The sequence below is a fragment of the Caenorhabditis remanei genome, chromosome II (genome assembly GCF_010183535.1).
Source record: "Caenorhabditis remanei strain PX506 chromosome II, whole genome shotgun sequence".
Taxonomy (NCBI): Eukaryota; Metazoa; Nematoda; class Chromadorea; order Rhabditida; family Rhabditidae; genus Caenorhabditis; species Caenorhabditis remanei.
The window spans coordinates 3134216-3149702 of record NC_071329.1 but is presented as its reverse complement, the minus strand read 5'-3'; the positions used below and the strand labels follow the sequence as shown (position 1 = coordinate 3149702).

At 39.2% G+C, this 15487-nt stretch overlaps 3 protein-coding genes across 3 annotated transcripts; 2 read left to right on the top strand and 1 right to left on the bottom strand.

Annotated features, from left to right (window-relative positions):
- Positions 1–344: 344 nt before the first annotated feature.
- Positions 345–4983, top strand: GCK72_004252 (uncharacterized protein; the record flags this gene model as incomplete). Its single annotated transcript, XM_053724567.1, has 6 exons — positions 345–509; positions 2137–2823; positions 3988–4113; positions 4169–4255; positions 4369–4448; positions 4902–4983. The coding sequence occupies 6 exons, from the start codon at positions 345–347 to the stop codon at positions 4981–4983; spliced, it is 1227 nt and encodes a 408-aa protein (XP_053588761.1).
- Positions 4984–9869: 4886 nt separating this feature from the next.
- GCK72_004251 (uncharacterized protein) lies at positions 9870–11610 on the bottom strand (the record flags this gene model as incomplete). The annotated part of the gene is made up of 3 exons (XM_053724566.1): positions 9870–10122; positions 11436–11555; positions 11603–11610. 3 exons carry the CDS (start codon positions 11608–11610, stop codon positions 9870–9872), a joined length of 381 nt encoding a protein of 126 aa, XP_053588760.1.
- A 700-nt stretch (positions 11611–12310) lies between these two features.
- GCK72_004250 (uncharacterized protein) lies at positions 12311–14477 on the top strand (the record flags this gene model as incomplete). Its single annotated transcript, XM_053724565.1, has 3 exons — positions 12311–12358; positions 12513–12642; positions 14146–14477. The coding sequence occupies 3 exons, from the start codon at positions 12311–12313 to the stop codon at positions 14475–14477; spliced, it is 510 nt and encodes a 169-aa protein (XP_053588759.1).
- Positions 14478–15487: the final 1010 nt, after the last annotated feature.

Genomic DNA, 15487 nt, shown 5'->3' with positions numbered 1-15487 from the left:
TTAAAAGAAAAAGCGGCTGGCGTGTCTTTGGCGCGTTTTCTCATATTTTTTTGATTTCTCAATAAAAAAGCGGCTGGCGTGCCTTTGGCGCGCTACTTTGGTGTAACTGTTCGAAAAACGCGCTGAAGGCACGCCAGATAACAATTCTACCGAAAAAATGCTCAAAAGTGGTCAGTGCTTGCTGGTGGCCGAACTTTTTTCCGTGGCCTAGAAACCCAAACCGGAAAAAGTTCGGCCGCGGACCACTTTTTAGCATTTTTCGAGCTGAAAATTCGTGTTATGGAGCCATAATTACCTTTAATTACCTCTAATTACCCCCAATTATCCCATTTTTCCAGAGATAAATGACGACTGAAAATGTGAAGGCGGAGCTTGCGTGTCTTCCATCTGAAATTCTCTGTCACCTCTTCACATTTCTTCCCACTCGTCAATTAATCACTGAAATCCCACTAATTTGTCAACGATTTCACACGATTCTCAAGGATGACAAGTTCTGGAATGGGCGGATTGTGAGTAGTGACTGGAAAAATAGGCCACGCCCATTTTTTTTGGCCTTTTTTTCAGCCAAAACCAACTGAAAATGAATATTTTCATGCGGCAATTTTGCAAAAAGGGGCGTGGCCAGAATAAAAAACGTACTAATGACGAATATAGAGGGGCGTGGCCTGAAATGGGCGGAGCTTAACTCACAACTTTTTGACCCCGCCCACTTTTTCGTTTGATAAATGGAAAAATGGGCAGAGCTTCAGAAATCGAATTTTTTGGATCATCGTTATGAGACTAGCCGGGAAATGGGCGGAGCCTAACTAAACCACGCCCACTTTTTCACAAAATGAGCAGAGCCTAGCAGAAATACAATTTTATTAGGCTCCGCCCATCTTTCTGAAATGGGCGGAGTTTTGGCAGTCATTAACTCCGCCCACTTTTAAGAAAATGGGCGGAGCCGAATAGCCGATTATTAATAAAGCTCGGCCTATTTCCTCGTTTGAAAAATGGGCGGAGCTAACCAATTTTTTTTTCAAATCCGTTTTAGGTGGAACCTTCCTAACAAGGGAACCTTTTAAGTGGTCCTTAATGCCAGCAAAAACGACCTATACAGGGTGAAAGAGCATGCTTCAAAACCTATAAATCAACTTTCAAAAGTTGCTTCCGTGACCTGTAAGTGTCTGAAATTGCCATCTGAAAATTGACCATTTTTCCATTGATTTGCTGCATTTCGCCCTCTCGCCTCTTCCAAATCCTATCAAGTTTGTAATAAACTCCGGCGACACTTTAAAAACGTGTTCGGGTGGCGCAGGTGGTTAGCGTCTAGATAGAGGAAAATTTTTGGCTGGTTCGACCCCTTCGCCATTTTTTTTTCTTTTTTTTGTTTGATATCTTTTTTTCCAGTTTTTTCAATGTTTTTGAAAGCTATCATATAAGTTTGGTGACACCTCCGTCTGTCAACCGGCAGATCTCTCTTATAATCATCAATTGAAAGGGATTCAGAAGAGAATCACGTTGATGGTGGTACAAAAAGACTTATATGATAGCTTTCAAAAAAACATTGAAAAAACTGGAAAAAAAGATATCAAACAAAAAAAAAAAAAGAAAAAATGGCGAAGGGGTCGAACCAGCCAAAAATTTTCCTCTATCTAGACGCTAACCACCTGCGCCACCCGAACACGTTTTTAAAGTGTCGCCGGAGTTTATTACAAACTTGATAGGATTTGGAAGAGGCGAGAGGGCGAAATGCAGCAAATCAATGGAAAAATGGTCAATTTTCAGATGGCAATTTCAGACACTTACAGGTCACGGAAGCAACTTTTGAAAGTTGATTTATAGGTTTTGAAGCATGCTCTTTCACCCTGTATAGGTCGTTTTTGCTGGCATTAAGGACCACTTAAAAGGTTCCCTTGTAAGTCACGCCCATTTTCTTATAGATAAATGCGCGGAGCCTAAAGTTTGTTAGCTAGACTCCGCCCATTTCAGGCCACGCCCCTTTTTTTAGATTCGTCCGTAAAAATGGCATTTTTCATGATCAAAAATAGGCGTGGCCTAGCTTTTAGTCTGGCCACGCCCAATTTCTCGTTTGAAAAGTGGGCGGAGCCTTTTTTCATAACCACGCCCCTCCCACCAATTCTATTTTTTTTTCAGCGTACGGAATACAAGGTCCGCCTCCCGGACTGTGAAACGAAACACTCGGAATACGAGCCAAAAAAATCGTTCGTCGCAATTTCCACCCAACGAGAAAGATGGCGTGACGAGTGGGCGGAGTCACAGACAATTCACACGGCACTCGGTCACTCGGCTACAGTAGACAGTGTCCTTCTATTCGAATCGCAACACCGTCAATTCTGTCTCTCCGGCGCCCGCGATCGCTCAATCCGTCTGTGGGATCTCGAGCGAGTACGGTCAGGCGATGGGGATACTGTAGACGCGCCGTGGACGGTGGCGAAGGATGAGACCGCGCATCTCGGATGGATTTGGAATATGGCGAGAGATTCAGAATCCGGCGAGGTCTACACGACGTCGTGGGATTCCACCGTCAAAAATTGGGCGATCCGTGAGGGCGGAGCCATTCAAAACTTGAATTCTGTCAATGTCGGCTCGGCGGCTCAATGTATCTCGGTGGGCGGAGCTAGGCATGAAATAGTGTGCACCACTTTTGCAAAACGGACCGCGGTTATTGATGGGCGGAGCTTCGGGGTCGTGGCGGAACACCGACTGCACAAACGGGCGGTCATTGCGTTGGCTGTGCAGGGGGAGAGGATTTTTACGAGTAGCGAGGATCGAATGATGATGATGGTTGATAGGAGAATGATGACGAAACCCGTGCTTTTTGTGAGTTTTTTGGAGGCGGAGCTTAAGGGGCGGATCCTAGGGGGTGGAGCTTAAGTGGAGAAGCTTATGGGGGTGGAGTCTATGGGGCGGAGCTTAGGGGGCGGAGCTTATGGGGGCGGATCCTAAGGGGCGGAGCTTATGAGGGCGGATCCTAAGGGGTGGAGCTTCAAGGGCAAGCCTAGGAACGGACATCCGGATAGACAGACAGACAGACAGACAACCACAAAGCTAAAAACCAGCTGAAATTCAACTCCTGGCGTGCCTTTGGCGCATTTTTCTGATTTTTCAATTAATAAGCGGCTGGCGCCATTAAAATTTCTGCGTTTTCGTTCAAGAAATGGTTTGAAATCCGCGGACATCTGGATCCTCAGACACACAGACAGACCGATATATGTCTGTCTGTGTGTCTGCGAATCCAGACGTCCGCGGATTTTTAAACCATTTCTTGAGCAAAAAAAAACAGAATTTATGGATTTTTATCGAAAATCGACTTTCAGAAACTTGGTGTCGCTTTGTCTCTCAGTCACTCTGTCTATCCGGATGTCCGGATGTCCACTCTTCTTTTCCGAAAGTCCCTTTAAAACGGACATCCGGGTACTGGGATATACAGACAGACACAGGACGAATTATGAAAGTAGTGGACATCCGGACACACCTCCCCCAGCGGACACACAGACAGACATAGTTGTCGGGCAAATTGGCGCGAAAATCTAATTTATTGAATTTTTTCGCGAAAATTAGAAGAAATTCTGAACAATACTCAAAAATGATCATAGTTTCGATGAAAAATTTCGAAAAATTTCGAAAAAAATTGGATAAAAGGCCACTTTTTGAGGCCGGGCGGGCCGGGCATTGACAACTATGTCTGTCTGTGTGTCCGCAGGTGAAGGGTGTCCGGATGTCCACTATTTTCATAATTCGTCCTGTGTCCGTCTGTCTGTGTGTATCCGAATATCCCTTTAAAACGGACATCCGGACATCCGGATAGACAGAGTGACAGACAGACATTCATAAGCGAAACCGAGTTTTGTCGACCTTTAAAACGGACATCCGGATATTCGGATACATACAGACAGACACTGGACGAATTATGAAAATAGTGGACATCCGGACACCTCTCCTCCTGCGGACACACAGACAGACACATTTCTCTCTCATTTTCAGGAATACTCTCCAACCACCTACAAATCGTGTCTCTCACTTCAACGAAATCAATTATTGACGTCGACTTCCGATGGAAAAGTCAAACTGTACGACGCGACGAATTTCAACGTGTTGCAGACGTATACGGTACGGTGTAGATCAAATTTTTTTTTTGAAAAAATCGATTTTTCTGTCTTTTCAGGTCGGTTCCTACACACGCCAGACACTTTTGGATCACGGCGCCCATTTGGCGATGGCGAGAAGTGTCAAGGGATATTATAAATTTAGTGTTAGTGAAGATTTCGCGGAAATTTCAAAAAAATTGATGTTTTTTGGTCGTGTAGTCCTCGTGGACAATAACAATTTTTTTAAAATTTAAAATTTTTAGTTTTAAAGTTTCAGATCCACAGTCCGGGAATCCGTAGTGAGGTGTGGTGTGCGTCGACGCAATTGGCCGCCGAACCGGCGAAATTTGATTATTTGTGAGTTTTTTTTAGGGGAGACATCTGGATATATGGAGACACAGATTTTTGAAATTTGAAAAATTTCGATTTTTGATTGAAATCAGCTGAAAAATTGGATTTTTTGACTCAGGATTGCACGAAATTCACTGTTTCAGTCAGAAATACGGATTAAAAAAAAAGATTTTTACAATTTTTGGTATCAAAATTGCTGGAAATTCGCTGTTTTTGTCAACTATTTGGTAAAAACTTAAATCTGAAAATTAATCATTTTGAACATCAGAAAATAACAAGAAAATGCAATTTTCCGCATTAAAATTATCTGTTTACAAACTGAAAATGTGAAAAAATGGGTGGCCACCAATTCATCTTTTTTAAAACAAGTCAATTTTTTGCAATTTTCATAGAGAAATCAAAGAAAATGGCAGAAAAAAAGCATATTTTTAGTAAAAAATATAAACTTTTAATTTCCAGATCCACCTCCAAAACGTTGGCAATCGGAAACGGTGACAGCTCGATTCTCTTCTGCTTCCCACGACCACCGCCACAGGAATAGACTCCGCCCACTTTGTCTATAATTATAGATATTTCCCTGTGTATATATATCATTTTGCTTATGATCTCCATTGTTGTATTATTCCCATTTTCCATATTTTGATGATTGCATAATAGCAGATGAATAAAGCTTCAACGGTTTATTTTTTTGAAAATGACAAATTTGAGGAAAATTTTTTTCTAGTCACCTCTGAAAGCGAATTTTGGCATTTGTTTTGCATACAAAATTCCATTAAAAACCAACAAAATTCCGCTGAAATTCCGTCGAAAATTACAAAATTTTTGTGAAATTGACACGGAAGTCGGAAGTGGAAAACAATTTCAACGGAAGAAGGGAGGAAGGAAGGAAGTGAAATTTTTGAAAAGGAAGAAGGAAGTCGAAGGAAGGAATTCCGCACAGCTCTGCTCCATAGCAAGTTACATATCGACAGAGTAAATTTTTTCTTAAATGGACCAATTTCAGTGCAATTTTTTGTCTTAAAATGACCATAACTTGCCAGGGAGTGTCCGTTAAAAGATTTTGACTTTTTCTGTTCCAAAATCGCTGAAAAACAGTCAAACATGACCTAAAATCGGTTAAAATCAATACATTTTGACATCGATGCACCATGAGAGCTTTTAGATGAAAAATGAGCCATTTTTAACTAAAATATCACTTGAAAACTGTCGGAAATCGGTCAAAATCGACCAAATTTGATATAGATGCACCATATGCACTGTTACTATCGAAAATCAAAAAATTGAATAAAATTAACTGAAAAATCGGTTGAAAATGTCCAGAACTCTAGAAAAATCAGAAATTTTGCTGAAAAATATATAAAAATCTATTTTTCAGCAAAATCCTCGATTTTAGACTAGTTTGAGACAATTTGAACTGAATTTTCAGTAAATTTCAATTAAATTTTACAATTTCCGCTAGTGGAATCGAAAAAAAACGACCAAAAAATGCTGAAAACCCCACAAAACTAAGTGAAAAGGATGAAAATTCTGAAATTTTCTGGAAAAATTATTCCAAACGACACTCCGAAATCCCGCCAGAGCGTGTTGTTTAGCGTAAATCGACACTCAATTTTTAGAAATTATTTTCAGATTTTTAAGCTAAAAACGGGGATTTTCAATGGATTTCTAAATTTCTGCTGATTTTAGACAAGAAAATTGTCAGAAATTCGTGAAAAATACAATATTTCTCTAAAAATCAATCAAAAATGTATGAAAATACAGTTTTTTTTTGCGAAATTTCTCAAAAACGCTTTAAAAAATGTTTCCATAGTTTGCAGCAACAGTTTCAGGCAAAAACTGAACGGAAATCCACAAAAATGTGCTAAAATTTCGAAAATCCCCCAATTCCACTCAAAAAATACAATTTTCCCGCCACTTTTACAAGCAAAACTCCCCATGTTCCCCTATTTTATTTATTCTTTTTGCATCTTTTTCTGTCGTTGTTCCACCGAAAAAAGAACACGAAATATACCAAAAAAAGTTGGTGGCTAACAAGAAAAGGATGTATAGAGGCGAAATTCGATTTGTGCAAAAATACATTTTTTAGGGAACAAAAAGATTTCATGGCTTAAACGAACTTTGGTGGCTTAAAAATGACAAAAAAAGAGCAAAATGACTGAAAATCATGTTTGGTGCGCGTTTGACGCGTAAAATTTGACGGAAAACTCGAAAATTTGAGTCTAAACACTTTGTAACACGCTGGATTCAAATATCACTGTAGTTTTCAATGGAAATTCTTGGAAATTGCGATGTTTCTGTTAATTTCCGTGAATTTCCGTGAAAATTCATTGTGATTTTTGAATCCAGCGTGTTTCAAAGTGTTTAGACTCAAATTTTCGAGTTTTTCGTCAAATACTACGCGTCAAAGGCGCGCCAGACATGGTTTTCAGTCATTTTGCCGTTTTTTCGTCATTTTGAGCTCCCAAAGTGCGTTTTTCGCTCGATTTCCAAAGAAATACTGTACTTTATCGAATTTTTGACATTTTTCTTGTCAAAAAGCCGCAAAAATGTATTGGAAAACCTCAATTTTTCAGGGAAAACCAAATTTTTGGAGTTCTGACTATATTTTGAGCTGAAAAAACCGGTTTTTTTTGAAAAATTTGCGGTTTCAGGAAATATGTTAGTTCCGTCTGCAAGTGCGCTCCATTGCACAATTACCAAATCCCCAATAGAGCGCACTTTCTGAAAAAAAAACTCGAAAAACCCTATTTTTAATTAGAAATGAGAAAATGCGCTCTACTGCACTCTGGCTGAATTTCTGCAAGAGTGCAGTAGAGCGCACTTTCTCAAAAAAGGGTTTTCCGAGGTCCCCCTAATTTACGCGAACTAAAAACAAATTCCCCCCTTCCTCCGGTCTCGTGGAGAGTTCGTGTTATTTGCCTAATAACATACCACACCGGGTGCGTGTTCTTCTCCTCTTCTTCTTCTTCTTTTCGACACAAAAATATGCATGGAACGTTTGGAGCTCTCGCGGAGCAGTTGCACACATTCTTCGGATACCCCAAATATCGCAAGTCGGGCGCGCCGGCGGCGCGTCTTGTGGTTAAGGGGGGAGCGGGATATGAACGCCTTGAGCGACAGATCTCTAGTCGACATGTGTGGCGCAGCCGGGTGTGAGCGCCACCCACTGGATTCCACCATGGTTCGACCCCCACCCGAGTCAAAACTTTTTTTGCATTTTGTGAAAAGCTTTTCAAGCGTTAAACTCATTGTTTAGTTACGAGATAATATGTTAACGGGGATTATAATATGCGCTTTCTCCCTCATTTATGTGTTTATTTACCATTTACCGCCTAGGAGGGCGAATTTCGCGTAAGAAGAGCGAAATTTTGTTTGTTTTGGAAATCATGGAGGGGAAGGGGGAAGGAATGACGTGATGGGGGAGAATGTGCGCTCTATGGCAACAAAAAAGAGAAAAAACGACTGAAAACGCGCTCTAATGCTAATTTTCACCAATTTTTCGAAAAACATTGAAAATAATGTGAACTCGCATTGTAAATGCGCTCTAATGGCAAAAAACTCAAATACATTTTGTTTTCAGAGCAAATACGCTCCAACGAACACTGAAAATTCTCTTTTTTAGAAAATGCGCTCTATGGCAACAAAATGGAGAAAAAAACAAGTGAAAACGCGCTCTAATCCCAATTTTCACCAATTTTTCGAAAAACTTTTGTAAGTGCGCTCTAATGATAAATTCATGGTAACAGTGGAGCGCACTTGCAATCCACTCAATTTTTTGATTATCGATAGAGCGCACATTTTTGGAATTTTCAAAAATTTCAAAAAAATTTTTTTTTTGAAAAACTCAAATATCATGTTGAAAATGGAAAATGCGCTCTATCGCGTCAAAATCACATTTCTAATAGTTCTGGTGCAAATGCGCTCTAATGAACACTGAAAATTTCATATTATTGAAAATTTGTCATCAGGGCGCGCTTTCTACATATCTAAAGTCCCTAATTTTTTATTTTGCGGAAAAAAATTCAAAAAAAAAAATCCCCTTTCCCAAAATAATTGCTTTTACACCCGCTTCCTGCGAAAATTATTCAAAAACGTTTAGTAAAAAAATTATTTTATTTTTCTTCCGATGGAAAAAAATTTCAAAAAAAAAGTAAAAACATAAAAAGAGAGACACAGAGAGACGCAGAGACAAGGGCAGTTTTGGAAAGAGACAAATTTTGAAAACGGGGGGCAAGTAATAGGTGTCAAAATTATAGATTTATCTGGAACAGAAAAATTTTGGGATAAAAATTTTAAAAAATACAAAAACTTGGGAAAAACCGGGACAAAATGCGAGAAATGGGTAGAAAGATGTGCGGAATTTTACCTATTTTAGGGGACGTACCGGAAAAATGAAAATTTGAAAAAACGAGGGGAATGCAAGTGCGCTCTGCTGAGAATTTGATGGAAAATGGTGTAAAATTGGTTAAAATTGGGCTTTTCCTCAATTTTGACCCGTTTTACACCATTTTTTCGCAAATTCTCAATAGAGCGCACTTGCATCATTATCATGTTCACACTAGACAAGAGTAGACATAGAGAGATTCGATTTTTTTTTTTGAAAAAAAAGAGAGACAATTATGTTCAAACAGGAAGAGATGATAGGGATGGGTACTTTCTGCTGGAAATGGGAAAAGGGGCGGGGCGATTGAGAATGGAAATTTGAGAAAAAAAATAGGATTGATGACGGCAGAGTTTTGGAGAAATTTAGGCGAAAATTTACGTGAAAAAATCTCGAAAAATGGTAAAAAAAATTGGTGGCCGAGTTTTTGCAAAAGTTCGGCCACCAGGGTTTTTTCAGAGTTTTTAACGAAAAATGGACAAAAAGTTGGCCATGAACCAAAAATTTTCCATTTTTGGGTTCTTCATGAAAAAATCCGTCAAAAATTACATGGCCGAGTTTTTGCAAAAATTCGGCCACCAAACAAAAACAGGATTTTCTCGAGTTTTCACGTTTTCTGTGGAAAAATTCGAAAAAAAAAAGAAAAAACTTCGGTGGCCTAACTTTCTCGAAAACTCGGCCACCAATTGTTTTGAATAAATTTTTTTAATTTCCATGAAAAAAATCGGACAAAAATTGAAATTATGCCATTTTTCACAATTTTTCTTGAAAAACAGCAAAAAAACTTCGCTGGCCTAACTTTCTCGAAAACTCGGCCACCAGGGTTTTTCAGAAGATTTTTCACATTTTCTCGGTTGATGGCCGAGTTTTGAGGAAAGTTAGGCCACCAACGGAAATTTTGAGAATCTGGTGGCCTAACTTTTCAAAAACTCGGCCACCAATTAATTTAACGATTTTGTCATTTTCATCAAAAAACCCTAGTGGCCTAACTTTCTCCAAAACTCGGCCATCACTCCCAATTTTTTTCTCAAATTCACCAATCCCATTTAATACCACAATCGATGAGCCCTTCCCTTATGGAAAGTCGCATCACCGTATGCTCCGAGAGCCGGTCCAAACTCCTCCCCTTTACATACTTTGTCGCAATCCACCATCCCATAGAGAGTCAAGGTTCCGATGGTCTTCGTGCTGGTCTCCGTTTTTGCCACGTGTCGTTTTCTGGTGCCATTCTTCACTCTCTGCTGATAGTGACGGCCAAAAACTCGGGGGCGGCGGTTGAACTCGAAATAGAATTGCCACCTGCAAAAATTCAAGTTTTTTTGATAGAAAACTCAAAAATTTGAAAAAAAAATTGGTGGCCTAACTTTTGCAAAAACTCGGCCACCTATCTTTCTCGCGATTTTTCATGAAATATTCACTAAAAACCGGTGGAAATCGTGAAAAATCTAGAAAAAAAGATGGTGGCCGAGTTTTGAGAAGTTAGGCCACTGAGATTTTTCAATAATTGAATTTTTCAAAAAATTCTCGATAGAGCGCGTTTGCTAATTTTTGATATTTTGATCTATTTCATGGTGACCGAGTTTTGGGAGGCTAGGCCGCAATTTGTAAAACGTTTTTTTGTTAAAAAGGCTATTTTTTGAAAAAAAAATTGGTGGACTAACTTTTGCAAAAACTCGGCCACCTATTTTTCTCGTGATTATTCATGAAATATTCACTAAAAACCGATGGAAATTGTGAAAAATCTTTTTTTTTAACGCTGGTGGCCGAGTTTTCGGAAGTTAGGCCATCATTTGCAAAAGTTAGGCCACGGACGTTATTTGGTGCTTTTTCAGGGAAAAATCGATTTTCGACAAATTTTTTCAGGAATCGAGAGTGCGCTCTATCGCTAATCCACAAAAACCCATTTTTAGGTCACACGTGATGCAAATGCGCTTCAATGAACATTCTTGTAAAACGAGCGTGGCCGAGTTTTGGGAAGTTAGGCCACTGAGATTTTTGAAAAAAATTGAAAAACGACGCAAAAATTACGGTTTTACGCATTTTTACGTCATTTTAGAAAGATCCTCAATAGAGCGTATTTGCTAAACTTTTTTAAAGGTATGAAATTGCGCTCCATAGACAATATAGAGGTTAAAACAATCTAAAAGGTGTAAAAACGCGCTCCAATGTGAAAATTGTTGAATTTTTCGAAAAAATTGTCGATAGAGCGCGTTTGCTAATTTATGATATTTTCGTGTTTTTCATGGCGGGCCGAGTTTTGGGAGGCTAGGCCGCAATTGTAAAACGTTTTTTGTGAAAAAAAAATTGGTGGCCTAACTTTTGCAAAAACTCGGCCACCTATTCCTATCATGCAAATGTGTCCTAACCTGAGACTTTTTTCATGGCCTAACTTTCCTCATAATGAATTTTCTAGTCCCCCACATCCCCTAGCCTCTTAACATCCGTAGTGAGTGAATTGACGGATTTTCACTTTTTTTCCAAAAATAAATTCCCGAAAACTTAATTATATACAGTATAATTACATAATTACACCATTTGAACATATCAACTAATACTAACTTTCCCTCCCGAATATTTTTATTTTTGCCTAAAAAAAATTCCCGAAAACTGACTGATGATCCTTCGAATACCACGGGCGCAGATATGTGCATCCCTCTTTGTCATCTGGAGTCTTGAAAACATCCATAGTACAGAAACCGCCTTCACCACGGAGGCAGATGTATGATAGGAGTCTGGAAATTGAGAAAAATTGAAAAAAACGGGTTTATCCATGGAGCACACTTGCATTTTTTGAGTAAAAACAGCGAAAATCCAGTTTTTATCAATAGAGCGCGTTTGCATACCCTCTAGAATTTGAATTTTCCGGAAAAACACCGAAATTAGACATTTTCTCAATGGAGCGCGTTTGCATTTTTGTGAAAAAACTGTGAAAATCCAACTTTTATCGATAGAGCGTATTTGCAGACCCCATTAAGTTTAGCATTTCATGGAAAACCCCGATATTTAACGTTTTCTCAATAGAGCGCGTTTGCATTTTTGAGAAAAAACCGTGAAAATCCAACTTTTATCAATAGAGCGCGTTTACATACAACCTAATAATTGAATAAATTTGAAAAATGAGTAAGTGCGCTCTAATGAGAAATTTATATTTTTAACTGTTATAAACACGATTTTCACCCACTTTCTCACAAATTCTCATCGGAGCGCATTTGCATGGTTCCAGTAACCCAATAATTTTCGAAAAGCGCCTCAAAAACCCAAATTTTGACGTTTTCTCAATGGAGCGCGCTTGCATAACCTAAGAACACATATTTGTCAATAGAGCGCACTTACATCTTTCCAAAATCAAAAATTCAAAAATTTTGAAAACCTTACCTTGACACCCCCTGAGGTCAAGGTGTCAAAAAAAAATTTCCTAACAAGATTTTTTTTTTCGAAAAAAATTTATTTCCCAATTCATTACTAAATACTTGTACACACTACCATCATGACTAACGACAAACTCGCCGAGGACCGCGCTCTACGGAGCCAACAGGCAAGTGCGCTACATTGAGAATTCGCAATAGGGCGCGTTTACACCAAGCGCGCCCCATAGAACTCGATAGAGCGCATATGCATCAAGATTGGTATGCATGTGCGCCCCATCGCACAAGTCCAATAGAGCAAAGTCCAATAGAGCGCATTTGCAGAATCAAGAATACGCGGATAGTTTGGCGAAGGATTTGGCAAAAAAAGAGGAAAAAGAGAAGATTCGATTGGAGGCGGAGCGAAAAGTGCTCCGGAAACAAACGATTCAGTTGTATAGAGAGAAAATCCAAGGTACAGTACTCCCCCGGGGAGGGGGCGTGGCCTAGAAACCCAAAAAGTGCAAAAGTTAGGCCACCAGATGAACATTTTGGTGGTGGCTTAATTCGGGTTTCTAGGCCATGCCGAAAAAAACTGATGGCCGAGATTTGGGAACCTAGGCCACTTTGCAAAAGTTCGGCCATCGACATTTTTTGGGTTTTAAGAGAAAATTGTGAAAAATAAGTAGCAAAATATCTATTTTTGGCCACATTTTTGCTCAAAATGGAAAATGGATCACATTTTTGGTCAAAGATGATGCAAATGCGCTCCAATCGTTTCAGTGATAATGATTATGAAAATTTTTCAAAAACCGGAAAAAAACTTGATGGCCGAGTTTTGGGCAGTTAGGCCACTGAGATTTTTGAAAAAAATTGAAAAAACGACAAAAAAATTACGTTTTTGAAATTCTGCAAACGCGCTCCAATGACGAAAACGTCAATAATTGAATTTTTCGGAAAATTTTCGATAGAGCGCGTTTGCTAATTTTTGATTTTTCATGTTTTTGATGGTGACCGAGTTTTGGGAGGCTAGGCCGCAATTTGCAAAACGTTTTTTTTGTGAAAAAAGGCCAATTTTGGAAAAAAAATTGGTGGCCTAACTTTTGCAAAAACTCGGCCACCTGTCTTTATCGTGATTTTTTTGTTGGAAATTTCGATAAAAAACAGTGAAAACTGCGAAAAAAAATGTGAAAAACACAGGGAAAAAAAGATGATGGCCGAGTTTTGGGAAGTTAGGCCACCATAATTTTTTGAGGTTTTAGACAAAATTTCGAAAAATTATTGAATTTTTGCGATTTTTCCACAATTTTCCCTGAAAAGCATCAAAAAACACGAAAATAACAAAAATTAGCAAACGCGCTCTATTGAGAATTTTTCGAAAAATTTAATTATTGACGTTTTCGTCATTGGAGCGCGTTTGCAAAACTTTTAAATTGTTTTAACCTCAATATTGTCTATAGAGCGCGGTTTCATACCTTCAAATAAGTTTAAATGGAAACTGAGAAAATGCGCTCTATTGAGAATCTTCGAAAATTACGTAAAAAATGCATAAAAACGTAATTTTAGCGTCGTTTTTTAATTTTTTTCAAAAATCGCAGTGGCCTAACTTCCCAAAACTCGGCCATGAAGTGTTTTGTATCATGTTTTAAAAAAAAGTGTTTTTTGGGGATTAGCGATAGAGCGCACTTTCCACTCTCAATAAAATTTGCCAAAATATAAATTTTTCCGATTTTTCCACAAATTTCCCTGAAAACCCAAAAAATAACGTCGGTGGTCGAACTTTTGCAAATGGTAGCCTAACTTTCGGCCACCAGCTTTTTTTTTCAAGGTTTTTCGTGTATTTTTCATGAAAATACAGGAAAAAGATAGGTGGCCGAATTTTTGCAAAAGTTTGGCCACCAATCAAATTTTCGAAATTTTTTTCGTGGCCTAACTTCCCAAAACTCGGCCATCCCTATATAACCGAAAACTATTTCAGCAGATCAGCCGCCTCCAACCAGTGGCCCACCGTACCACCACCTACTAATCCGCTACCCATCGGGCGCCCGTCTCCAGCTCCGCCTCTCCACCACCACGGATACAGTAACCCAACTATTCGACGCCATCCTCCGCCACCCGGCATGTCCCGACTTTTTCACAGTGAGAAGTATTCTCCCGTCTGGCGAGATTCGCGGGATCTACCCGCCGTGGTACTCGAAAATTCTTGGGGAAGAGTTTGGTACAGAGGACTTTTTGACGCCACAGAAGACGTCACTTCAGGAGACGTGCCCCGATCACTCGTGTCTTTTCATAAACATGATACATCACTAGGAATATATATATATATTTCAATATTTTATATTTGCACTATGCTGCTGCAGCAGAAATTTGAAACCCATCGAAATATTTGTTCTTCCTGTGCGCTCTATGGCATAGCGCGGGAAAGGGGTGGGGGTGTCTTGAAAAAGGGGGTGTCTTGTTGCGCAACAACACCTTTTTGGTTTTGGCACCCCCCCCCCCCCCCCCATCCAGCTTTTTCGTACTATTGTGTTATAGTTGCCTATGAAGAAAAATGGGGGGAAGTGACTATGAAGACGACGATGAAAAGAAAAGGGGCCGCAAATATATACTTTGGGGGAACGGAACTATTTTATGATCTACCAAAAGTTTTGGAGAAGATGACGAACTCTGGGAAACAGGCGAACAGTTTCTCAATGGAGCGCGATTGCATTTTTCGGGTAAAAACAGTGAAAATCCAGTTTTTATCAATAGAGCGTGTCTGCATAACCCCTAGAGACACGATATTTAACGTTTTCTCAATGGAGCACATTTGCATTTTTCGTGTAAAAACAGTGAAAATCCAGTTTTTATCAGTGGAGCGCGTTTGCATAACCCCTAGAGTTTAAAATATTTGGAAAAACACAATATTTAGCGTTTTCTCAATGGAGCGCGATTGCATTTTTCGTGTAAAAACAGTGAAAATCCAGTTTTTATCAATAGCGCGCGTTTTCATACCACCGAATATTTGCATTAATTTGAAAAATGAGTAAGTGCGCTCTAATGAGAAATTTATATTTTTAACTGTTATAAACACGATTTTCGCCCATTTTCTCACAAATTCTCATTGGAGCGTATTTGCATGGTACCAGTCGGAAATTTCTCGCTAGGGCGCAAGTGCATACCCTTTAAAAGGGAGAAGGACGAATTTTATGATCGGTATTGAGGATGATGCAGATGCGCTCCAATGAACATTTTGTGAAAAGAGTGACAGGGAAGTTAGGCCACCATTTGCAAAAACTCGGCCACCGACGTTTTTTTGGTGTTTTTTTTCCAGAAAATTG